Source organism: Manis javanica, chromosome 2 (assembly GCF_040802235.1).
Source record: "Manis javanica isolate MJ-LG chromosome 2, MJ_LKY, whole genome shotgun sequence".
Classification (NCBI taxonomy): domain Eukaryota; kingdom Metazoa; phylum Chordata; class Mammalia; order Pholidota; family Manidae; genus Manis; species Manis javanica.
This window is the reverse complement of record NC_133157.1, coordinates 215,713,229-215,740,523: the sequence shown is the minus strand read 5'-3', so window position 1 is coordinate 215,740,523 and position 27,295 is coordinate 215,713,229. Positions and strand designations below refer to the sequence as shown.

At 39.9% G+C, this 27,295-nt stretch overlaps 1 protein-coding gene across 10 annotated transcripts in view; it reads left to right on the top strand.

Moving 5' to 3' along the window:
• Nucleotides 1-27,295, top strand: part of ASAP1 (ArfGAP with SH3 domain, ankyrin repeat and PH domain 1) — a 336,296-nt gene that overhangs the window by 192,913 nt on the left and 116,088 nt on the right. For all 10 annotated transcript variants that reach the window (XM_073230149.1, XM_037020669.2, XM_073230147.1 and 7 more), the window contains 2 exons: nucleotides 3,304-3,376; nucleotides 21,992-22,137. In XM_073230149.1, coding sequence (XP_073086250.1) covers nucleotides 3,304-3,376; nucleotides 21,992-22,137 — 219 coding nt within the window. The remainder of the gene's footprint in view (nucleotides 1-3,303; nucleotides 3,377-21,991; nucleotides 22,138-27,295) is intronic.

Below are 27,295 nucleotides of genomic sequence, written 5' to 3'. Positions count from 1 at the left end.
TGCTTGTCTGGCATTTGAGGGAATGACACTTTGTAGCACATTTAGATATGTTATCCTGGAGGGAGCCTTGTTTGAATGACAGTGTCCCCCAGCTCTCTTAAACTCGGCCCTTAAAGTGCATTTTAGTTAGCTTCTTTTTACCAGTGGCCAAATACTAGAGTGTAAAAAGAGAAGTGTCACCCAGACTTAACTGTGTCAATAACTGTCAAGTTCGGGTATTATTAATAACCTTTGAAAGTAGCATATGAACTTTATACCCCATTAGGTTATAGCTGAGTTGGTGTAAGTTCTGAGACTTTTCCCAAAAAGAAAAAGGAGGAAGATAGCTGGTCTCATAAAATGTTATGACTGAAATCTTCACATCCCTTTGCTCATTTGGACTCATTAACTCAAAATGTGCATGGACGTTAAAGTCCACTCATCAATTTCTCCTAAATGAGTGCTTATTTACATTTATTTGCATCATTTCTTTTCCCCCGCACTCCTAGCAAACTAAATGTCTTGTAATTTTTAACTCAGATTTTTCTCAGCAAACTGATGCATAGTAGCCCCTGAAGATGAGACTCTAGTTTTAGTTTCAGTTAATCAGAGAGATGTTTGGAATGCAGAACTGGGTAGTGGCTTGGAGATCGAGCTGTGTTGTCAACACCTATTCTTGTTCCTGCTCTGCCACCTGGCCAAGTTAAGCTTTATGAGCTGTTTTCTCATCTATAAAATGAATTTCATAATAGTACTTACTTCATGGGGTTTTTGTGAGAATGAAATGAGATAATCTATATAAGTCTTAGTACCCTGTGTGGTCATACTAAGCATTAATTAAAATGATATCTATCTTCCCTCTTTTCTGTAAAGGACAAATCTCAAATCTTTAAAATAACTCAAAATTTGTCTCTTCCCTGAAAATATCTTATAATCCACTGTTTCCTTAAGCCTACTTAGGGGGCCTAAACAGGTGAGATCTCACACAATAACTTTTAGGGTATCTTCTATTGATATTAAGTGATCCTGGTTTTCCATTTGTGGTAACTCCTTACAGTATGGTTAAAAAAAAGATGTGAACGGATTTAAGGAAGAACATTAACTAAGTATAAGTGCAGGTGGGGTATGGCTGTGGAGGAATTGTGCAGGCAGAGTATAAGTGCTGGCATGGTGACCATAGTATTAGACTTGGAGTCTGAAAACTAGTTTTTGCTCCAGCATCCCTTTAGATTGGAGTTTTCTAGACATTAGTGTGAAATGTGACTTTAGCACTGCCTGGCTCTGTGACTTTGGGAGAGTTAGTTAATCTCCCCCCATATTTATTGAAGGCCTACCACATTTCCTTATCTGAAAATGTAAATGTTACTTCACAGGGTTTTTGTAAAGATGCAATGCACAGAGATAAGATATAAGCACATGTATATTACCTGTTTGGTATCTCTTTTATACCAAGCTTATGCCTGGTATAGATAGTACAGCTCAGTAAACTTTAGTTCTTGTGTTATTTATGACTTACAGTTGCAAGTGATAGAATCCCAGCTTCAACTAGCTTGGGACGAAAGGATTTTAGTGTCTCATATACTCAGTCTGCAGGAAGGTTAGCAGTCACATACGCCTTGGGAATGCCTGCAAACAGGGACTCAAGTGCCACCAGGACCCTCCCTACCTCTTATCTCTGGTGCTTCGTCTTGGTTAACATCATTCTGTGTGGCCACGTTTTTTCTCACAGCTGGAAGGAGAGCACTGGGGGTCCCCAGGTCGCCTCACCAGAAGGGGACTGCATACTGTGATCCTTGTTCTCAAGGCCAGCCTGGGTCTGGTTCCACACGGCCAGCCGCTGGTGTCCAGAGAACAGCGTCCGAGCAAAAGGGCAGCACCCAGGTGAACCACAGGCTTAGAGAGGCAGCAAAGCCCATTTGGCAGGGGCAGGGGAATGATAGATGCTGCTGCCTTCGTGTTTATCCCTTTCAACTCCCTGTATGACCTTCAGGGAGGGAAGTACTTAACCTTTGGGGGCTGCAGTTTTCTCATCTGAAGTTTTGAGGTTTCGATGATAAAGCGGATGTGAGTGCACATGTAATGATTTAAAATTTTTTTATATAATTGATTATATACAAGTTGATTATTATAGCTGTTATTACCCTTCAACTCTTCACACTCCGTCCAGGGGTTCCCAGCCTGTGGATTACTGACCCTTGGGGAAGCAGAGTGGGGACTGAGGTTATTTTAAGAAGTTAAGTCATAATGTCATATGTGTACCTATATTGAATACTTGCTTCTGAAATGTAATAGACATTATGGAAAGAGTACATATCCTAAGCACAGTTTAATGAATTGTCATAAACAGAACACAGTTGTATATCTAGCACCTGGGTTAAGAAGAATCAACAGTGACACAGGTTGAACATTTGCTATATTAAGAACATGCATGTGTCCCCAGACCTAGTTCTTTACCTACTGATAAACCAAGTGTCATTTACATGATGCATCCTATATGGGAAATGTCTGATCAAACGAGGTGTCTGATCAATCTTAAGAAATGACAGCATAGTAGTAATAACTTTTGATGATAACCATTGCCAATTTGATGATTACCAGTTGCCATTAAGTGAATTATGATTGTTTTATTTTCTAAAAAAATGAAAGAATCAGCCATGAGAGTCCCCAAGAAGTCCCCCTACCTATACTACAAGTGGATTGATACAGGTGGATTGATTCATCTAAGAAATTCTTTAAGAGCATTACCAGCATCCTGGTAACATTTTCATGCTATACTTTTTAGTAAACAAAATTTTAAAATACAATTGACATTATGTCATAAGTTTTTTTTTTAATCCTTGAATTTGAAAGTGTTGTGGAAAAACTCTTCAGGTCACTCTTACTTATTACAACCCCTGAAATGTTTCTTTCTGTGTAAAGTCACGGTTAGGTGATAGGGTGTATGTTCTTCCTTGGGTGGTGTGTCATTCATGTCTTATGCTGACCTTTCTCCTTGCCAGGTTTGTAAACTCTCTGATAGGAGGAAATAAGTCTTAGATATCTTAAGTTTCCAGTTTTCTTCCTTATGCATAGCTTCATCTGATAACTGGCTGACCACCATGTTATCTAGTTCACGCAACACTGAACTTTGTGGAGTGACTTTTTATCTCAGAACGTAACTGCTCAAATCCTGGGCACTTTAGTCTCTGGAATGGTTCGTTGTTAATAAATGTGCCAGTTTTCTGTTCCTGCAGTGCTCAGCAAAACAAATGTGGTTATGAATGGGTCTTAATTTTTTTTGCCAAGTTTTCTAACATCATCTTCCCTCCTGTTTCTCTCTTGTAGGCTCTAGACCAAGATAGAACAGCCTTACAGAAAGTGAAGAAGTCTGTAAAAGCAATATATAATTCTGGTCAAGGTAAGTACTTTCCAAAGCAGTGATGTAAATTATATATAATGTCCACAGTTTTCTGTCATTTGTAAGATGCTAAGTTTATAGAAGACTTAATACAAATGGACAATTAAGTAGGTCAGAGAAATTGTTTTCTTCTTTTTTTTCCCCTCCTTTGTTTTTTCTCAGTTCAAACCTATTAGTGTTAACAAAGTAAAAAGAAGAAAAAACAGCTGCAGTGGGTTTTATTCTACATTTAATAGTTTAGTAGAGTTTCAGGTAAATTTTGTCGCTAGTGACATATGAGATAGCTAAAGATCTCTTGTGTAGTTGGTCAGTCTGTACTGCAGTGGCCTCGGGCACACGAGGATCTCTTCCTTCTGGAGTGTACGTACACTCCTTTGAAAATCAATCCTGGTGACAGGCATGGGTGAAAGTTAGGGGAGGGGGCAAGGTTAAATGGAGACCTGGACAGACCTGCTGATTTTCCTTGTGGTTGGGGGCATGCCAGGGACCTGTGTAACTAAATGTTTTAGCTTTCCTCTACTGACTTTGTCATCTTGGAGACAAAAGTATATTGTCAGAGGATAAGAAGAAATAAGCCAAATTAAGATAACCAATAGGTAACCACAAGAAATGCTAGGTTCCAGTGCCCCAGGGAAGGAGAAACTTGGAAACAAAATGAGTTTCAAAGTCTCTGACTCACGACTTTGTTATCATTGCTGCAGTACCAGTTTGCTTACCTAGAGGTCAGGTCTCTTAAAACAAGTGTGTGTAAAGTGACAGAAAACCTCAGGGGAAGGCAGCAGAGTACAGGACAAAGAACGTTGGCTTTGAAGTCACAGATGTGGGTCTGCGTCTTCTCTCTGCCTCTTACTAGCAATGTGAGCTTGAGCTGATTACTTCTCTTTTAACCCTCATTTTCTCCTGGAAAGTGGGGATTGTGGTGTTACAAGGTTATTAAGAGATTTAATGAACTAGTATCTGTAAAGGGTCTATCACCTCACAGGAGTTCAGTAAATGCCATACATTTATGTTTTATATAAATTTTATGTTTTATTTACATTTATATTCGTAACTACCATAAAGTCATAATGCTGAAAGAACAGTGAACAAGGCAAAACTTGACCCCAATAACCTCATGTGACTAGCAGCTACAATATTAGAGAATGCAGACCCAGGACACTTCCATCTTCACGGGAAGTTCTTTTGCCACTGTAGGAGAACATATATCCCATTGTATATAATTGTTGACAGTCTCTCTTACATTAGAACAGTTGAGTCTCCACCCTCGTGTCCATGAAAATCACCTGAAGGCCTCTTAAGACCCCCCAGAACAGGGATTCCTTCCTCAGGTCCACAAGACAGCAGTTGTTCCAGAGGAGGGCCCAGATGTTAGCGTTGTAATAATTGCTCCCCAGGGGATTTCGTTGAGCAGTGAGAACTGAGAGCCACTGCTGTGACCTGAGAACTCCTTGATAAAGGCCAGTACTATGTCTTTCATCTTTGCATTCTGTATAGTTGTCAACACAGTTTATTAGTTGGTTCAAATATTTATCAAGCAGCTGTTACATGCTGCTATTCCGGGTGTTGGGTATATTGGACAAATGAGACAGAATCTCTGCCTTCATGAATTTTACGTTTCTCATCTGCTGCCTACCCCAGCCACACTGGATATTTACCCTCCAATTCCTTAAGTTTTGTATTCCTTTTTTCTAGAAAATTTTCCGTACAAAATTTTCTGTGTATGGATTCCCACTCACTTCAGGAAAAGAGGAAGGGATGTACTATTTATTGAGATAGCTTTAATCAGATCCTCAAACCTGACAGTGTTTAGTTAGGTACTGGAAAGTGCCATAAAAGAAAGCTTACAGGGTGCAAAGAGAGATCTGATGTAGTTTGAGGAGAGTGCTGAAGGGAATACCACTCAGAGGACGTGACCTTCACTGGGTGTTGATGCTGTACCAGGGAAAGCCAAGCAGGCCTGTGAGGTGGGTCTACCATCTCCCCAATTTTTAGGTGATGAAGCTGAAGCTTAAAGATCCAGACTAACTTGTGCAAGGTGCCATACATAGCAAGTAATGGAGGAAACAGCTAGCTGCCCTAAGCTTTTCTGTTTACAGGTACTATGTGTTTGTCTTCTACCTGATACATGGCCAGGGGCTCAACGAGTGTGGAATGAATTGTCACCTGTTCATTAGATAGCTCCCTGAGAAGCTCTTGGTGAATGGCTGTTAAGTATTCACTGATCATGAATATTTGTGAATGAACCCATCAACTGTGACCTCCTAGGAGTATAATCCATAGAATGACTTTAGTGGTTCCCAGATAGGGGCCGTGATACAAGTTACTGTGCTCTGGCTTGGAAACGTGATAAACTTGGATCTCATACCCTGCTGGTACCGGATCGGGTTTCTGCAGTCACCAGCCAGTATAGCACACCGGGTTTTTGGTCTTTGTGTGTGGGCAGCACCGTGACATTTAATCTCTAAAAAACTAGATGAGTAAAACAGTGGTGTTGCAGATCTTTCCATGATACATGCTCAGTGGAATCCAAGCTATTCCCGTCCAAGGGCTTTTGGCTTCATCTGAAGAAGCCACAAGAGGCTTATCCCTGGTATCTGTTTCCCAATGTGGTTTCATAATTTGCTTGTTTTCTCACAGTGCTTAAGTGACACAAAATCCATCTAATGTTCTTTAAAGTTTTAAGAAATATTTCTCTATTTCTGGTTGACATTACCAGCCTCCCACCCCCAAATGATTTGGAATATGGTGAAGGGTTTTACTCTTAAAATACATTATTTTTACATATAAGCTTTATCAGTATTAATTAATAAATAGAATAAAATAACAATTTTTTTTATAAAAACAGATGATCTCCATGTAAGCCCGTTAGTTTGAAAATGGCTTTGGGAATTTGTCTCTTCCTGTTGCTGTCCCTGCTGTGTATGAGGACATTTTAAAAACAAAACACTGAATACTGTGAACTGCTTGGATCAAAGGAAAATTTTCCAAGCCATTCAGTTTTCCTGTGTTGTTTCTAAGTTTTGAAGCCTTACCTTTATTAATCTGTGAAATACATCGTCATTTAGAAAGTTTCCTTGGTGTGTATGTCCTCCACTACGTCCTTTCCTTCTTGCTTCCTTCTCTTTCTCACTTCCAATATATGTTTAAAATAGCTACCAGTTTTTTTGGACACCATAGGCATTTTAAGATATGTTGCAGTCTTTGACACTTTTTCTTTCAGAAGATGGAGCCTAATTCTCCTACCTTTGACTGTGTGCCAGATGTGTACTTCTCTTCTAATGAATACAATGTAATAGAAGTGATGGCATGTAATTTCCAAGGCCAGTTCATAAAAGAGACAGCTTCCACCTGCGTCCCTCTGGCCCATCCCCTCCATCATGTTTTGAAGTTAGCTGCTGTGTTGTGGGGATGCCCAAGCAGCCCTGTGCAGAGAGATATTCCTCCAAAACCACCACTGAAGTGAATCTCTAGCCCCAAACCTTCAGATGACTGCACATCTTGCTCTCAGTCTTTGTGCAAGACCCCAGGTTAGAACAGTAGAAGTGGGACTGGCAGTCATAAGATTCCTGCTGTTGCAAACGTGCATGTACAGTATTGTAGGCCCAGTGTAAGTCTCTGTGTGTCTTTAGAGAAAGAAGAGCTTACTGCTGGTCAGTGCTCTTGAAAAACAATATGCACTGTACTTTTATAAAAGGAGAGAGACACATGTGATTCACAAGAACCCTGGGTATGCCACATGTGTTGTTCCATCAGATGACTGTTGAATTTATCAATCCATTTTATATAGATGTATTATTTACCTAAACATGCATATGTGTACACTTTTACTTAGGAGTAAAGATCTGGGATATTCCTGCCATTAGTTCTTTTTCTGTGATAACATTTTTTTGGCATGAATCCAATTGTTTATTTTGTTATTATATGGTGGCTTCCTTAAAATTTATGCCATATTGTATTTGGGATATATATTAGCTTATTAGTAACATACAGTGCCCTATAGAGATCTACAGCATCATTAGTCTAAAAGTTGGGACTCTTAAATCCTTTAGTTTTAGTGAATAAAAAATGGTGTGGTATGTAATTTGATCATTAGCATATGATATGGAAGTCTTATTTCCAAAACACAGCTAGACTGTCATAAACTGCCGTAGCTTTTCACTTCAGGAAGAAAGCACTTGGCTCTCTCATTGCCTTCCCTTCTATTTCCCTTGTTCAGTTAGTATAATGTAGTGAGTAGTTTTATAAGAACATTTGTGTTCTCTAAAGTGAAATTGATGTGTGATGTTCACCCCAGATTTTCATTTTGTTAATGTCTCTATTTTAAGAAATAGCTTGTAGTGTATAATGAAATCTTAAGATCTTAAAGGTAAAGTGCTACATTAATCAGTGGATAGGAATTGGATGTTTTTGTATCCAAATAACTTCATTTTAGCTATATTTTAGTTAACATTTTCTGAAATTCAAAGGTATGGTATACAGTGAATTATAACTAGAGTTGGTAATTAAGTTTAGTGTTTTACGATTATATCATGTAATGGCATTTTTAATCTCATGGTTTCTGTGGGGAGAAAAAGTTTCTTAACAGGAATAGATAAGAGAGAAAATAGATTAGAATTTTAATAAAAGGGTCAGGCAGCATAAAATGTCAAGAGGTATACAAAGAGCAACTGGTCTGTGCTTAGGAAACTAACTTTTTTGCTGTTTTCCAAGTTTGTGGATGATAATCTGATTTTTTAAAAACTTTTGAATTAAAGTACATCATTAATAAAATATAAATTAGAATGCTTTAGATTGAAATAATGTAAAACCTTTTGGTGGTGGTAGTGATTTGAGCAAAGTCTAAACAAATCACTTTGGACCTTCAAGACATCTTGCATTCTTAGTACTACACTTTATTTTATTACACTATATATTATTTTTTATTTATATCATATTTTATGTGCTATTTATTAGTACACCATTATTATACCTTCACAGGTGAAAACAAATTGAAATAATGAGTCCTTCAGCATGGTCAAGGAGGCTTTTTCCAAAAGATAGTATACTTACCCAGGAGAATAGTACTCCTCAAATAATGTGGGAATGAAACTGGAGGAATTTTTTAAACTTCCTTTAGAAAATTGAAATCTCTTTCCAGAATAATTCTATAGCTCCACGCTCTTGAGGAAGTTCTAGTTTTGTGTTCAAGCCATTGGCTCAAATATTCTGTTATTTGAAATCGGAAGCTATTTGTAAAGTTGAGTGTGCATATATGTTGGGCATGCAAGCGCACTTTATTTTGCTGATCTGGAATGAGTGCCCTCAATTCTAAAATGAGTTAATACTTTATGATGTATGCTAGCATCTTATGGGAGCACTCATTCCACAAACAGTAGTTTGCGGTAATTAAAGCCTCAAGATGAACAGTGAAAATCCTCCATTAAAGGTGAATATAAAAACATGTTTTTCTGTCTTAATGGTCCAGTTTTGGTAGAAATAATAAATTATACTCAACATTTGTTGAGTACGTACTGTGTGCCATGGCCTTATATATATTTATGATGTCAGTCATTTCAGCAGTCTTGCATGGAAGATATTATTATTGCCAGTTTAGGGGTGAAAGAGCCTGGTTTAAATTACACAGGTACTAAGTTTATGTTTAGATATGATCTAAATTATTTACACAGCTAGGAAGTAGCTACAAGGTTTGAAACTTAGGTCTTTAGGATCCCAAAGCTGCTGACACAGAATTGCTAGATTATTAATGTCAGAGGTGAGTGAGTGCTGACCTTGGGTGTAACACACTGGATTCAGAAGAGTGCAGAACTTGTGAGCACGCTGCCCTGGAGTGCTCATCCATGAAGGGAGACAGACAAGTAACACTAGCAGTAATCTTACAGCATGAAGGCGCTGGATGGGTCGGTTCCAGAGCTGTTTTATTACTCCAGATACAAACTGGAACTTGACCTTACAAGCCACAGTATTTCTCTAACCTCACTCCTATTACTAGGTCCTGACTGCAATTGTACAATCTTTTCTGTTCAAGGCAGAAACGTGGTCCTTAAAACTACAGATGGTAACTAACCTGAATCTTTAATGTGAACAGTAAAAAAGATTTATTGGGGACTGAAAACCACAATGGTGTCACACACCTGTGCCTTTAATTTCTACTTGCCTGTCTTCAAGTTTACTGCTCCTTTCTTCTGTAGTATCCAGCTGACTTTTAGTTTCATCCAATTAATTTTTTTTATTTCAGATGCTATATTTTTTATTCTTGGATTTCCATTTGGTCCTTTTTTAGAACTTCTGTCTCCCCTGAAATTCATCATCTCCTTTGTAATTAGCACAATTTACATATGAACAATGAAGCATTTAAACCAGTATGTTCTCTTACATAGAATAAGCATGCCTCCTGCACACCCTTAGTAACTTATCATGGACTTAGATCAGACAGGTTTGGAATCAAATGTTGATTTAGCCCCTGGTTGGTGGCCAGGGAGCACTTTGTCAGAGAATACTTTGGGCAGTTTTCTTTGTTACTGAAAACAAAAAATAGTTTCTACCTCATTGGACTGCTATGAAGCATAATACATGTAATGCAGATACCTGATAATGGTGTCAGTAATGCTTCCCTTCATACTCATCAACTTCAGGCTCTCTGGAATAGTGGGGGGAAAATCCAAAACAAACACATTGTGATCTTAGGTCCACTGCCATGCAGATATACACAAGTCACTTCAGCTTGTCCCCACCCCCCAAATTTCAGTTTTGTCGTTTTTAAAATGAGACGGTAATACCTACCTTGTTGTGAAAGTTGGAAGAACATATTTAAAATACTTAATATATTGCAGAGACATAGTAATCATCAGTGGTAATTACTCTAATTACAGTTAGTTGCAAAAATTTAATCAAAGCCAGAAATATTTCAGCCAGTGTGTCTTCTTATTCTTACATTGTCTCTTTTTCTCTCTGAGACTCCAGTTACATTTGTGTCAGACTGTCAGGGATTGTCCCACAGATCATTGAGACTGTTTGTTTTTAGTCTTTGTCACAGTCTGGAGGAATGCCCGTCTTTGGTGGTATTTCTGTGTGTGGTATCCCCCCCCCCCCAACCCCTTCACACATGCTGTCCTGACCACATGGACTGTCACATGTGAAACAAACCCATCACAGTTCTTCAGAGAAGACACCATCTTAAGGCACCCATGTTCTGTGATAACCTCTGGAAAGCAGTCATGCATGTGTTGAATTCCATTTGTGCTTTAGATGTGTACATGAATTTTAAAGTGTCTATTTCTAGTATTGGAGTAACTCTCCAACTGAGTCTTTAGCCAGGAAGATAACTACTAATTGATTTTTCTGATGCCCTGTTTGCATGCAGAAATCAAGCAAGTTGCCATTGATTTTGAAGTGTTTTCCATGAAAAATCAACTCCGTGAGGAGGAATGATCACAGGTGGACAGAGAATGACTTTGCATGGGCAGTTTGTCACTTCCTTTCACGTACACCAGGATTCTGCAGCCGGCCTGTACCTTGCTGCCTCATTCCAAGTTGCATTTTGATCACGCTCTTGGATGGTTTACATCTCATCAAATAGGACTGTTTTTTCCTGTATAAAGATGTTGCACTTCAACTGTCACATAAATAGCACAGGAGTTCCCCATTCCACTCAATGAACATGTTGGTGGTGGGGGCTGAAGGATTGTGCAAGTATGCTCTTTTCTTAACAATTCACTGGGGACCCTCTCCCTGAGCCAAGGTTGACCAGCTTAAAGACTGTGTGTGTGTGTGTGTGTGTGTGTGTGTGTGTGTGTGTGTGTGTGTGTGTGTGTGTGTGTGTGTGTCAGAGTGTGTGTTTATGTGTTAGTTAAATACAGGGCTCCTAAAAGAATGCAAATACTATGTAAAAACACCAAATGAGTTATATTTCAGTTATACTTTATAGGCCATCCAAGGATTTTCAAGGGTTCTTTTGACTCTATGAGTTAATTCCCATACATGCAGACTTTAAAACCCAACCTTAAAGTGTGACTGTAAGGTAAATACATTTACTTTACAATGAACTGTTAAGTTCAGGAGTGGAGAAATCACTGCCTATCTTATTCTTTCTATTACCCATGTACCTCTCTGGCACTTAATAAATAGTTCTGACTGAGTAAATGAAATACCAACTTTCTGTATTTAGGCATTTGTGATTGTAACTCTGGGAGGGAACATCCCAGGGCAAAATACCTTTGAAACCGAAATCAGTCAAATGGAGAAATAAAGTGGGAGAAACCCATTTATTTCTACAAGCAGTCCACTTCTGCTCTCCCATGTCTCTTGAGACCCGGCTGCAGAAGACGAGGACCCACCCAACCTCTCCAGTCCAGATATGTCCTCACTCACCCTTGTAATTACCTACTGATATAGAGATGGCTACTTCTCTCCACCCCTCGGAAACAGCTATTGATATGGACATGCACTAAGGCCAGGCAAGAGATTCAGGAAATACTGCAATTTTATCCACAGTAATCCACTGACCTGCTGTGAAGACATACCTCTCTTAAATCATTTTCAAATATTGTCACAAACTCTAAGTCCAATTACCCTAAGATACAGTAACCTCCCTGTGAGCCAGGAGTATTCCATCAATCCCTTATAACTATATGCTCAGTAAGTGCTTAATAAATTAATTAGTCATATATTTTTTTTTGTTAAGGCCTACAGTTGATAATTTGACAGAGTAGACTATACCCGGGGAGGTTTTATTTCTAATTATTTTACACATAATTTATAAACCCAAGAAGTTAAAGCCCAGAAGGACTAAGGGATATACCCAAGGCCACAAACCTTATGATCTAAATAATCTTTGTATCCTAGTATAGGCTTGTGAATGTTTATAAAGTTTATGAATCAGTAGTAAAATGTGGGGCCGTATTTTTTCATCACCCTGCTTTTATAAGAAGCCTGTCTTCCTTGGATGATGGGGAGGCATACTGTGGGAGGCTGGAGTAGAAAGGTAATTGGTTGTCTCCTTTTCAGCTTTTCTTTGGGGCCAGATCTCTAAGCATTAAAATTACCGATAAAGCCATCAGCAGACCAAAGTGTGATGTATATTTTATGTGGCATTTGGAAGCCTGAATGATGGAGCCAGAAGAGAGAACAGTTCTGTTTTTGCTGTAATGGAGCTGTGTTCAAGTGTCGTTTAAATGCTGAGTAATAGCCCTGTGGAACTTGCAGGCATCTTTTCTTGGGGCTCTGTTAGTTAATGGATTTGTCAGTTGCTGCAGAAATGGGAGTCTGCATGCTGAGTTTCCAGATAACACCCTAGGGACTTTGGGCAGATTCTTACATAGGCTTGGCTAGAACTTCAAAAGAACAAATCCAAATTCAAAATGGCCTTGAAAAATTAGAGGAATGAATCATCCACAGTGGCACAGAGAAAGGCGATTAAAAAAAAAACATGTTCAGAAAGCCTTTCTACCTCAAGAATTTTTCCTTTAATCTTAACAATAGACGTGAGTGGTGAGCAGTGGTGGGAACAGATGAGCAAACTGGGAAGTGAAATAATTTGCTCATAATCAAGTAAATGTTGTATCCAAACTAGTGAATGTGGTGTCTGAGAAAACACAGTCTCAATTCAGCCCTTATTCTCCAATAACATGGTATCTGTAAAATTAAAATACTTGTTTTCAGGGTCACAGGGATGGGTCTTGCTGGGCATATGGATTGGTGTGGCAAAAAAGGATCGAAGCCCCAATCTGACAATGAACAGGAATGGAGGACTTGTAAAACCTTAGCCGACCTAGTTCTAGATGAGAGACGGTGTGCTCTGGAGAGACCAAAGGCCCATGACTGTCTCTGGATCTCCATCCGCTCCAGCAGACGCTAGCTCTTTATCCCAGGCTACTTGACGGTGCCTCTTTGGTGTGCTGTACCTCTTGCCTGGAATGTACCTTACCCCAAGTCTACTTGTTAACTAGTTATTCATTCTTCACATTGCTGCTCAGTCATCATCCCTTATGAAACCGAGCCTGCTACAGCCACATTTTCTCTGTGTGTTCACTCAGCAGATATTAAGTGGGTGCCTATGTTGCTGGGCAGCTGCATCTGGGAGGTCTTTCCCTGTGCACTACGTGAAAGTTCAGCCTGGACAGGGAAGGGTTCTTGATTCTGAATGAGAAAGAATTCTTGAGCAGATCTGAAGAGTGTAGGTAAAAAAGGGATTCATTAGAGCAGGAGTAGTAGTGAATGGCAGCAGCCTTGCAGGCAGCTGAACATGGGAAAGTACAGAGGGAGGGAGTGGGAGCTTACTGAACTTTCTGGCATAGGGAAGTCTCCCTCGCCAGCTTCTAAAGCCAGGGTCACCTGGTGTCTCATGTCTGCTCTGCTTGGATCTGCACAGCGTCCATCCCGTGAGATTATGCTCTGAGAACTTCCCAAAGAAGGGAGGTTTTCAGACAGGCTCCCAAAGCTGCAGTTCTGCCCAGGGCATCCAGGCAACGGGAACTTTCAGGCCCACGTCTGAGCTCTCAGCAGCCCCTCTCTACTTATCAGGAGTAAAGCGGAGACCAAGTGAGGACTTAGAAATAGAATGAAATCACAAAGAACAAAGACGCTTACCACTGGAAAAGCGCAGAGAAAAAAAATGCAATTAAGTTAAGCAGTGAGAAAGCTTTATTTTAAGTTATGCACTGAAAGAGAGAGAAAGTGAGGGCATCCTCAGAGAGGAGGCACACTGAAAGGTTGGGGGTTCCCTCTTTTAAGGATTTTTCAAAGGTCCAGAGGGTATAAACTTGTCAAGTGGTCTCAAGATGCTTATTTCTGGTGAAAGATACCATGTCTCCTCTCCTCTATTATCAGTCCTCCAGGTAATGCTGCAAAATTAACTTAACACAAGAAATTTACTGATCCGGCTCCTCCCCGGGATAGTGGCTTCTCTCTGGGATTATATCAGTTCAGGCTGTTTGCCTTGTTTTAAGGTGGGTTGAGTTATTGTCTGTTTACCAAAGAATAGGTTAGAAATCTTACATCCTAACATTCTGGTTTTTTAAATGGAATCTTAGCTTTAAGATGGAATCCTTCCTGTTCTTACTATATTGTTTATATCTCAGCATTTTTCATCATAGGCAGGAAAAGTTAACTAGGATGCTTATCCCAGGTCCCCTACATCACCTACAATCGGCCATGTTAAATAAGCAATATATTTCATACAGCAGAAACAAAATGCAGTTAGAATTCTTCCTCATGCCATATAAATAAATCCATTGCTGATAGATTAAGTATTTAGGTATTAAGCAGACTAAAACCGAACTAAATAGTAGAAGGTTTAGGAACATACTTTAGATAATGTTGGAACCCTTCCTCTGCTGTATAAACAAATAATTGCATTGAATTAAAAATTTTAATGTTTTGTTTTTTAAATGACATTAGAAGGTTTGGAAACATAAGGCAGAAACCCAAAAGGTAAAGATTTTAGGTGAAGATTGGTATATTTGACTACATGAAAATTTTAAAGTTCTGTATGGCAAAGGCTCCATAAACAAAGTTAAAAGACAACTGGGAGAAAATATTTGCAACACATATTACAAATGATTGCTATCCCTTATGCAATTTTGATAAGACAGGCTTCTTAAAAATTGATAGGAAAAAGGCAAGCAATGGAAAACTAGACTAAATATATAAACTGGCAAAAAAAGGAAATGGACAATAAAATACAAAAAGATACTCAGGCTTACTGTAGTCAGTTTTTCACATCTGTGTGTGGCAAGAATTAAAAAGAACCTTGGCATCTGTGTGCTGGTGGTGTCCTAAAGAAATAGACTCTTCTATATTTGCACTGCTGTTGGGTATGCGGATTATAAAACCCACCTCTTTGGAGAGAAACACAGTAGTATTAATTAAAATATGAAATGTAAGTCCTGTTCCCAATAACTTTGCTTTTGTGAACAGATTTTTTTCAGAAGAAAGTAACGGCATGTAAGAACTTGTCAATAAGAATATCGCAGCATTGTTTTGTAGTGACAAAAAGTGAAAGTCTCTCAGTAGGGAGATGGTTGTGTAAATGGTAGTGGAGGTTATTATGGAAGTAATTACAGTTAAAGTAATTAATTAGATTCAATTGTATTCAGTGTCTTCATCTTTATTTAGTAGGAAAAAAGCAAGCCATGAAGTCTTGTGTATAATACCCCATTTGATTTTCTAAAAAGTGAAAAAAGAGATAAAATCCCTATATCTGTGTATATGGGGGTATATTTTTAAGCATAGAGAAGGTTTTGCTAAGATATATTCCACATTACCAACTTTGCCTATTTCAAGGAGATGGGATTGGAGAAGGGGAAAGGAAATAATAGTTTTTATCTTTATACATCTCTGTAGTAGTGTATGAATTGGATTTAAATTTTATAAGTGTGATTAGTGCTACTAAGTGTGCATAGGATAAGTATAAAATAATTAATCACTATGCCATCTATAATTTACGGCACGCATTACATGGCTTTATTATTGCATTGATAGCCTGGCACATGGCTGATACTAAGTATTTTTTGAAGGAAGGAAGGAGACTTCTCCAGGAGAATTCACTACATGAGGTGAGCATTTGACTGAGCACTGACTGTGTGCCAGGAGCCGAGCTGGGAACTGGGTACACAACAGATATGTTAAAGCTGGGAGCCTGGACATTGCAAGAGGCTGAGGAGAGAATGAGCGACAAGCTTGTCTGGAAGGATACACTTACGTTTGATCGTGAAAGAGTCAGGCTAAAGCCTGGAACAGTGATGGAGCCTGACAGACTGGAGAGCTTGGCTAGGTTGTATGACTGTAGTGTAGTAATGCAGGTATCTAAGCTACACTCCAGATTTTTCTAAGCTCTTGAAGAGGAAATGATGAATACAAGTTGCTCTGGACTTTCAGCACAGAAAGTAACTTGCATGAAGATGCTGGAGAGGAGCTAGGCTCCCAGGAAAGGAAGTATGGAATGTTAAGGAAGTGAGACTTATTTTGGAAGAAAAGCTGGTACCTCACATTTCATTAATACCCACCATCGGCCAGACACTGTTTGAGGCACATTGTGTAGGCTCTTCTCATCCAGTTCACCTGATAACCGCATCAAGCAGGTATCATTGGAGTAACAAAGGCAAAGTCAGAGGTGGTTGTATAAATTGTCCTTGATCCACGACTGGGAAGGCTGGGGTTTGATCCACAGTTGTCTTATGTATCCTGGAACCTCCAAAAAATACTGTGATATTTAGATTACATCTGACTGTCCAATAACACCACAACTTCAGTCCTTAGTCTCCGGGTGATCGAAAGTAATAAGATTAAAGATATTTTAGAGGCTTTCCATGTCTCTATAGATATTATCTATCGTTATTTCGTACATGAAATTGAGACCCAGAAAAGTTAAGTGCGTCTGCAAGGTTTCACGGCCTCTCAGGACCAGAGGGAGATTCAGACCCAGGTGTCTGTGCCGCTCAGGCCTGTGTCCCCCCCACCAAGTAATGCCTCAGTGAGCATTGGGTTGTGTCTGTTCAAGGCTGGGGATGCTCTGTGTAAGCATCATGACTGTTTTAACGGCCTTACAGTTGTAGAATGGCAATAATCCTTTGTGGTTTTACAGTGTTCTGTTGTTGGCTGCTGATCCTGCTGTTTGCCCAGAAGGGCTTTGAGATTGTGACATCATTACCTCTTAGCAGTCAGCCTCCAGGAGTAGGATGGCAGGTATTACTAGACCTGTTTTATAGTTACAATTAAGGCCCCTGAGAGCCTTAGTCACCTAGCCAGGGTCACATGATAGAGGCCAGAGGTAAGACCTAGGCTTTCAGCTCAGTCAATCACTTGGCATCTGGCTCAAATTAGAAGGCTTCAGGGAGTTCCAACACTGAACCAAGCATAATGCCATCACCTCTTAACTGTGTGACCTTGGGCAACTTAACTCTCTAAACCAGTTTCTTCAACTATAAAATGGAGACAATAATAGCATGTTACCGTGAGCATTGAATGAGTTAATGCAGGAATATACTTAGTACAGTTCTTGGTCTGTTAAGTAATCAAAAATTTTAGCTGCAATTAATTAAATTATTTCAATGAATAATTACGGGACAGAAATCTATATTATTCCCCTTTTTTTCTTGGTGCTTATTATTAAGCCCTTCGGATTAGTACAGTCCAAATAGATATTTGTTGCACACACTCTAGTATCGATGATCTGAGTCTGCAGTGTACAAGGATGTGGAATCAAATAAAGGCAGGTTCTAATCTGGATTCACCATTGAGTTTTATTTTTCTTATCTGTAAAACAACTTCCTTGAAGGAGTTTTAGGATAGTCAGTGCTTAATAGATGGCAGCTATAATTACAGTGACAGAGAATCAAAGCTTGGGTCAGCAGGTCACTTGGGTGGTTTTGTGAGTTCTCAGTTTGGTAAGGTCTAACACAGTGGGAGAATTAGGCAGACATCCCTCGGAGAAAGGCCTATTGATTGCTGTGGTTCTGAGAACTCTGAGGAAGGCCTCCTTAGAAGACTATACAAGGTATATTTTAAAGAATATTGGATTCTAATGTATTCCCAAGGCACTTGTTATTGCCAGCTCCTAGGAATGTAAACTGAGTGCTATCCTTGACTTCAGAACATTGTTGGAAGCCTCTGCCACATGGCCAGAGGATGAGAGACTGACTCCATCCACTGCAGTGGCCCAGGAGGAGCGGCTGTATGTCATCATGGTTGGCCTTGTCATCGTAAACGTTTACTGCTCTTACCGTGTGCCATATACTTGCACACAGTATCCTGCTTAATGTCCACAATACCTCTGTGAAGTACACACAACCTTGTATAGCAGGGCAAGATGAGGCTTAAAAAGGTGAACTTACTTAACTATAGCACCACACAGGGCTAGTGACAGACCTGGAACTCGAACCTAAGTCTGCCCCACCTTAGGATATGGGGAAAGGCCTTCAGCTTGAAGCTCAAAAAGATCTCCATTTAAATTCCCTTATTTATGAGCTGTATGACTTTGGGCATACCTTTGTGCCTGTACCATGAGGATGACAACAATACTTACCTCATGGACTTGTTCATAGGGTGAATGAAGTAATGTGTATAAAGTGCTTAGAGCAGGAACTGGCACATGCTGGGTACTCAGCAACTATGTGTTAACACTATTATTACTGGAAGCTAAATCACTACTTTGGTATTGTTTGGGGGATTAAATGTTGAATGTATGTACAGCAAGGCCCTTTCAAACTCTGTGCAGCATATGAGGTGATTACTATATTTTAGTCATCTCCCCAAAGAAGTGCCAGCAGTTTAAATCCTGATTAAGTGGCCCTTACTGGTTCAGTTGGTAAAACTCTTATATTTTGTCCTTTTTTCAGAACTGCAAGGATTCACCTAGTTCTTAGAATTATCTTACTTCCTGCAACAATACCATGAATGCTAGAAATTCCCTACAAATATTTGAAAAGCATAGATGTCTATAATGGATGGAGATTTCTCTCTTCCCCTGTTCTTTTCTTTTATCTAATCTCTGTCCTCACCTACTCTCCTCAACCTGCACTGTACCAACCTCAAGAAGTCGTCTAGCACTTAGATAGAACATAGATCTTAAAAACAGCCCATGCTGCTCTCTGAAGTGTCCTGAGCTCACCAGTCCTGTCTTTAGCAACACCCACATCTGTGATAGTGCTCCCCACAAAGTGACCTGGATTTCCTCTTCTGCCCTACATCCCTGTATTTGCATTCCATCCAGCACTCACTGTATTCTGTGATACGCCCTCTTCTGCCTTGGCCTTTCTCTTTCCTCCACCGAAGTCCTTTTCCCCTGCTCTCACACTCTGCCTGCTGGAAACCTGCTTGGTAAATCCTTAATTTCGTACAGAAGGATGTGTGTGTTTATGTAATCTTTCTAGTGCATTGTCACTGTTAGTGGTAGGTGGGTACATGGGTATCCTGTTAATCTAAGGTTTTTGATATACATCATTTGAAATATTTTATAATTTTAAGCAAACAAACAAAAGGCCTGTATGCTTGTTTTACTACCTTGAAAGCACTTAAAGTACACAGGCAGCTGAATTCTCTTTCTCTTGGCTTTAGAAGCAGAAAAGGGTGCTGGGTGGGGTGGGGTTCTCAGTGGTGAAGTGAGGCTCTTTGGTCACAGGCAGAAGGTAGCAGGGCAGCTCTGGCTCACAAGGGAGATCAAACATTTGCATCCTGTCTATCCAGCTGATGTGATCTTTTTTATGTGTTTTTCTGAGCTACTTCCCTGAGGGAACTTAGCTGGTAGCCAGAGCTGCATTTTATCTTTTTAATATTTCAGCCTGAAATGCTGACATCCACTCTCGGCATCATGAATTTTTAATGTGGTGATGATTGAGGGCTGTAGGGCCTTGGTTCGTTTCACTTGTTTCCTTTATTTTATTTGGACTTCCTTCTTGGTTCAGTACCCAGTCCAGACTCCTGTTGTGTTTCATGAGTGTCCGTTGTTCCCACACAGTTATTGAGGGTGTGTTTGAGAATGAAATATTTTTGAATTTCATCTCAATTATTGAATAACCTAGGAGACTTGAAAGGGAATGCTTTATTTCTGGAAAAGGAAATCAACAATCCAAGTCAACAGATATTTACTAGCCTTGTTTCATAAACCCATATCACCAAAAAATACACAGTGGTGTTTGTTGGGTGGTGGTGCAGAGGTGAGCCAGAGGGAATTTCTGCCTCTCATGGTGGCAGGAAAAGACCTGAACTTACAGTTAGGATATGATGTGGTGGAAAATACTGCAAAAGAGGTATAGAGAATTACAGGCAAGGAAAAATCATTGCCAACTAAGGGAAGGCTTATAAAGAAAGAGGTGTTGAATTAATAAGCCTTTAAAGATGTGATTTTGATAGATACGATTTTATTAGATACTTAATTGTTCATTTCTTCACTAAATATACATCTACTGTGGGCCTCCATACAAATTCGTGCTCCCCTGTACTCCATGACAGAGGAGGAGAGAGGTGGAGAGTTGAGCACAGGCATTTGAAATGTTTCCACCTGACAGAGGTGCACATCCCTCACAGCTCCTTGGTCAGCGCAAGTCATGTTCCAGGTCTTACTACTTCAGGGATGTGGGGATGTGCATACTCCTTTCCACAGCCTGCGAGGATTGGGAACCTGACTATCCATGATGAGTTCTAATGGCTGCCAAAAGAGTTACAGGATCTGACGCACAGTTCAACAAGATCACACTCACTGGATGCTGTATTGGTAACACACTGTAAGTCAGCCAGAGCTGCAGTAAAGAGACTTTGACAGGAAGCTTTTGCAGTGATCAAGACAAGAGATAATATTGTATAGGGTTGATAGGCATGAGGATGGTGAGAAAGTATTAGATTTTGGATATATTTTAAAGGTAGAGATAGTAGGATTGGGCAGTGGATTGCATCTGAGGTATGAGAAAGAGAAAAATCAAGTATTACTTGATGAGTTTCGGTCTAAACAATTGTAAGAATATATTTGCCATTAACTGAGATAAACTACAGGAAAAAGAGGGTTGCAGGCAGAACATCAAGGATTTGTTTTTAGCTTACTGAGATTGAACATACCTTTGGGTATCCTAGTGGAGATGCTGAATAGGTAGTTGACCTGTAAGGCTATATTTCAGGGGTGGAGTCTGGTCTGGGGATATCACTTTGGGAGCTTTCAGCTTGTAGAAGTTACTCAAAGCCGTACACTCAGTGAGATCTCAAGAGGAGATAGATAATGAAGGGTAAAGTCCCAGAGACTGAGGCCCAGGATTCCCTAGCCGACTGAGGTCAAAGAGATGAAGACCCATAAAGACAGTGGAGAGGAGCAGCCATGAGGTGGGGCAGTCAGGTGAGAAAGGTGTCCTGGAAGGCACAAGAGGTGTTTCAAGGAGGTGGGAGTGGTTATTTTTTATGTAACATTCACTCTGTTGAAAAAAACTTTGATATACTTTATATCAACTCATCAGTGGCACAGTCTTGGAAAGTAGATATAATCAGAAGACCAAAGCTCAGAGAGAGGTTTATTCACAATTATTTCATTAATACCTCTTGCATGCCAACTAGGATTGTAGCCATAGAAGTTAAAAAACTGATGAGGTGTAGCAAGCTCAGAGGTGGTGAAACCAAACTTCAAACCTAAATGCATCTGATCCATGCCTGCACAATTTACACCAAGATTGTATGTGAAAAGGCATTTTAAAAGTTCTGTTCCTCACCTGGGGCTTAGATGAATTGAAGGAAATTAAGATTAGTTGCAGAGAAAGAAACATGTTAAAACTCATGGGTTTTTCTTTTGCATTCTAAGACTGATTTTCAAGGGGGAATTTCCTCCTTATTCCTTGATAATCACAGGTTCTTAAGGAGATAGGGTGGGCTTAAAAATGTGGTGATAATTTGACCCTGCAACCTCTGGGGAGTCCATGGATTAGCTGGGATATAAATGAACTAAATGCTGTGAGAGACAAAGGGGAGCCTCCTTTGAGTTAGAACATTTGGTGCGCTGTTAACACCCTTCTGGGCATGTTCAATAAATAATTGATGCAGATTCTCCTTGCTTTTCTTTTAAGAGATTCCAGTGATCAGTCGGTGTTCAAAATAACTCATCATTCTGGCAAGTAATAGCTCAGGCTTCTCTTTCTTCTTTTTTAGATCATGTACAAAATGAAGAAAACTATGCACAAGTTCTTGATAAGTTTGGGAGCAATTTTTTAAGCCGAGACAACCCAGATCTTGGTACCGCTTTTGTCAAGTTTTCTACTCTTACAAAGGAGCTGTCCACACTGCTGAAAAATCTGGTAAGCCACTTTGTAAGTGAATTTTTTAAATCACAGACCAATCAAAATAAAATAAGATTATAAAGAGAACAATTTAAAATAATAAATACAATTTATTTACTCTATTATTTGGCCAATCAGAATATTCTTTTTTTTTTAATCACACTAGGTAAATATATGTGTGTATGTATCTGTCTTCCTGATAATTTAATTTTAATTGGTGGTTTATGCTTTTGAATTAGTGACAACTAAGAAAATGTTAAAAAGAGAAATATGTATTATTTGGAAACACTCAAGAAAGGATAATTTTCCACTTAGGACCTATATGTTCCTACACTTCAGGGTTAGTTGAACAAATCCGTGATATTTCTATCAATCTTAGATTATTGAAATCTCTTTTATTCAGAAGGGGGCCCTCTCATTTCTCCTTCGTCTTGATGTTGGCTGCCTTTTTGCTGGTGACATGATTGCTCCAAGGGTGCATGGTTGTGAGACAGGAAATGAAACAGGCTCTGAGCATTCAGTTTGGCAATAACTGGTAACAGACTTGCTCAGGGAGGAAGTTCTGTTCACCCCAAGATAGGCGTTTTCACAGGGATATCTTGCTAACCTTTGATTCCAGGAGACCACATATATTTGGCTTAAGCCAAGAGTCATCACTTCCACGTTTCCTGGACCGGTCCATTTCCACCCTTCCCACACTGTAGGTCCCACCCACTGTGTGTATATATGCCATCCACACAAGTGCCAGTCATTGTCTGCATTTGCTTACCACCACACAAAACAACTGATATTTACTGAATATGTTGAGCCTGGCAATGGGCATACTGTGTGGATTTCTTATTTAACATTTTACAACAATCCTACAGTTGCTATTTCTTTAATCCAGATGAGGAAACTGAGGCATGTTGAGACTATATAACTTGTTCAGTTACACTGTTAGTAAGCAGACATGAGCCCAGACCTTCTGTCTCTGAACTCATCGTCTTCATCACCCACTAGGCTGCTTCTGTCCCCTTACGCTCTGGTGGTGTGTTTCCCTGACCTAGAACAAGCGCCGATCGAGCTCTTTCCCTAAACTCACCCCAAACTGTAGGCCTTCCTCTTCCATGTGTACTCCCCTTTTAGAAATAGAAGACTAGAAAGATCTAAAAGACATTGTTAGAAGACCTAGTTTGTTTAATTAAAAAAGTAAAAGAAAAGATCTTCCCTTTAAAGACAGTGGTGATATTCCTGATGAGGGAGCAGGTAAGGGAATCAATTTCTACTATAATTGGTTACTAAGAGAACACTATTCCGATTGAATGAAAAGTCAGTCCCAGGAGTTGATACAACCTAAGGACAGTCAGCAGCTTGGTGCTTCTCTTTTTATGTTTGGCCAGGAGAGGGAAGAGCAAACCAGACTGACGGGGCCACGCCTTTAAGCAAAGTGCCCAGAGGAAGCCACGCACCCTGGAGATGGGCGTGGTTTCTGGGTCATCTTGCGGCACCTACAGCCCCAGAAGAGTAGTTTGAGGGAGGACCTCCCCCCTCCCCCCCCTCCCCCCCTCCGCCCTGTTGAAACTCTGAAACATCCCTATGGGAACCAGTATTTCTCAGGAGATTCCCAAAAATCCTATTCTCTTAGACTAGTGAAGGTTGGAAACAGGAGGAAATAATGAATACAGTTGAAATTGAGAGAATAAAGTAAAAGAACTTACTTTGGTATGTTTTAAACTTTCTAAATTGTATCCTCAGTTGAACCAGGATATACCAAATGTCTGTTGTGTTCCAGGGTCTGTGGTACATACTGAAAACTGTCATTTCCTAATTAAGATACTGCTTATAATGGATAGCTATATTAAAATATTTACTTATTTTTATGAAGGAAAGGATAGTTTTTAGGGCTAGGTCTAGCTTTCTGCTTTTGACAGGGAAAAACTCATTATTGGTGTTACTTGTAAGCAATTGGTATTGCAAGTGTATTGTGTTTAGGAGTTTCTGAAGGGTTGTTCCAGAGAAATATCCACCCACTTAGCAATGATGACTGTTAGTCACCATGTAGACACTTGTTTTTCTTTTCCTGAACTTCCCAGTGATTGTGGAAGGTCTGATGATTAAGTGAGATGTTATGTGAAGACTCCCAAGAGCTGCACAGATGTTTGTGCTGATATCAGATAGGGCCGAGGCTGTTTTTATTAACCAGCTTCCAACTTGTAACTGACAACCTGAGGACCACAAAGGGGATTGTAGTTGTAGCTGGTTGCTCTGCAAGCTCATTGCGGGGCCCGTGTACCAAGCCACGTTTTTCCTTGCTTTTCTTCCTGCCTCTCCCTTCTACATACTAGAAAATGATTTTTGTAGAAAGGTGTTTTACCTCATAATACATAGAATGAGAGAGGCCATGAAGTGTGTATGGGGTTTGGTCTCAGTCAGACCTAGAATCCCAGCTCCCAGCTGACAAGCCTTTTATAGCCTTACCTTCTCTGACGACGACTTCCTTATCTGTAGAAAGAAGTAGTGTCTGCTTCTTGGTAGTGTGATGACTTACTGAGATCATGGAAGTAAGTCACTAAGCACTGTTCCGGCCATGTGGGATTTGGTTAACCAATACAAGCCTTTATGGTTACTTACATCTTTTCGTTTGATCTTTGTGGCAACTCCCCATTGTAAAGGAGGTATAGGAAGTCATCTCCCATTTTGCAGATAAGTGCACCAAATCTCCAGAAGATAATATGCCAGAAAAGTAGTAGAATTAGGGCTTGAGCTCAGGTTCTGTGACTGCAGGGACCTGTTGCATCAATGCTGCCCACCGCCAATTACAAAGTCATGGCATCACCTTTATAGACTGTGTGGTGCTGATGGCCCACCAGACCTGACAGCTGGAACCTGTAGCCGTATCATCAAACTCCTGTTTGTGTTTAGCTCACAAGGTACTTTCTTATCTACTTTTTCTACTTCATTTCCCTCATCAGTGAGTTACAGTGTATTGGAAAGAATGAGTGTTACCCAGTAGTCTTTTCAAATCTTAAATCATTGAGGAAACAAAGAATTTTTGTGTATGTGGACTATTTCTATCGATACTTACTGTATTAGAGTTTAAAACAGAAATTTTCAAGGTTGTTAATTCATTTTATTGCAATATGTGGTTTTGGTTGAAGTAAACAAAAAAATACAGCCTCATACAGGTCTATATGTATATATTGGGAAGAGAGATGAGTGCTTCTCAGCTAATCAATAGCCTTATTTAGTACCATGTCAAAAATTGACAAGTGGTAGTTTCTTAAAAGTTAGTAGCAATGTGAATCTGAAGCCATATAAATGGCCTCTAAGGATTTGGAAGCTGTTAGTTAAGCTCATGGTGAGAGGTACAAGGTTCCCCAAATTTTAGCTTTTCTCTGAAAGCTCCGATTTTATCATTAGCAACAAATACTGTCACCTTTTTACCTTGCAGGGACAGGCTCAGTTTGTTCATTTTCGAGAAAATGTTTGCCAAAGACCCAGTCTCAATACCACAGTTTGTCAGTCATTCTTTCAAGGAAAAAAAGTGGTGTTCCACTAAGATACTAACAAGCAAAACCAGCTAGTTCAGCTCCCAACTCAAAAAAATTGCCTCCGTGCTTTTCCTCAAGATAGCTGTCATATTTTGATACGCCCTGGAAGCACTCTGTGCATACTTCCTTTTCCCTCAAACAATATACAAGGTACACTTAAGGGTTGATATGTAAGCAAACTGGTAATTTTCACTGTTTTATCATGGGCATCATTAAATGAAAATAGACTTTTCTTTTTTCACTACAAGAGCATGACCATGAAGAACACACTGACTCCATCAGGGTAGTGCCTGGATTCCCAGGGATTCCCAGGGATTCCCAGGGAGGGACCAGCAGCTCCACCTCCACTGCTTGGGCCCATCATGTCAAACGGCAAGAGTGCAAATCTCAGATATGACCCCTTACTATTATGAAAATAGTTTTGACCTTGGGGATCTCTAGGGGTCTGTGGATCACACCTTGAGATCCACTGGCACCAGAAATCAAAGGCTTTGTTAGGATCCCAGCCCTGCCCCTGCTTGGGTTAGCATTGCCTGACTTGGGAGCATAAATGTCCTCACTGAGAGAAGAAAGAGTACCTCCGCTGCCTAGCCAATTGCTTGTGTCAGGATCAAATCATACCAGCCACTGAGAAACTTTGTAAGCTGCAAAGTCCTTGAGTCACACACAGTGGATTGTTTCCCTGACAGACCACATTAACAGTGCTGTGGCATGGTAGCCACCACAATAGACTTTATTTCTGTCTTTTTTTGTTGTTATGAAGAAAACACATGCCTAGTGGGAAAAATTTAGAATAGAAAGAGAAAAATCGCAGTTTCTCTTTTACATTCCCCCTATCTTGAGGTAGCCATCATTGATATTTGGGGGTTATCTTTCTAGTCCTCTTTTCTGTACCTTTTTTTCCCCAAATAGATGAAATCATATGTTCTGAGCAACTTGCTGTTTTGCAGACTCACTTAGTCTTGGCATTAGTGCATGTGTGACTTTCCAAAGAACCCCCCTGTGATGGGTTCCTCATTCTTGGTAGCTCCGTCCTCATCCCCTTTGCAGTCTCTTCCCCTCCCTGTTGAACAAGCCAATGCTGGTACATGAGTTTGATGCCCCAGGTGCAGGTGCAGGAATAGGACCGGGGAGTTGTCTCTCCAGTGGGACTGCTCAAGTTCATGCAGGAAGGTCTTTTGTCTTTTACTTTTGTATTATTTATACCACTGTGTGCTTCTGACAAATTAAAGTGAAAGCAAGTTCCCTAAAAGAGTGACTTTTAATGAGATAACCTTGACATTTGTATATTTTTCTGATGAAAGTCTAAATCATCCAAAATTACAGAGATGGAGAATAAAACAGCAGTTACCAGGGGTTGGAGAAGAGGTCAAGGGTGTAACCATCAAGGGGTAGCCCCCCAGAGTTCCTCTGTATTGATGGAAAAACACAAGATTGAACAGTTAGTTCTCCATCCTGATTGTGGTAGTGGTGGCCATGTTAATCTTTACATGTAAAGTGTCATTGTTATGTAAAAATTTCAGTGTAACACAAACATACAGAGCAAAACTCAAAGTCTCACTTCTCTGCCAATCTGTGATCCCACTTTTCACTATAGGTTTTCTAAACCAGTCTTTTCTCCACTTGAATTTCTCCCTCTCCTTGAA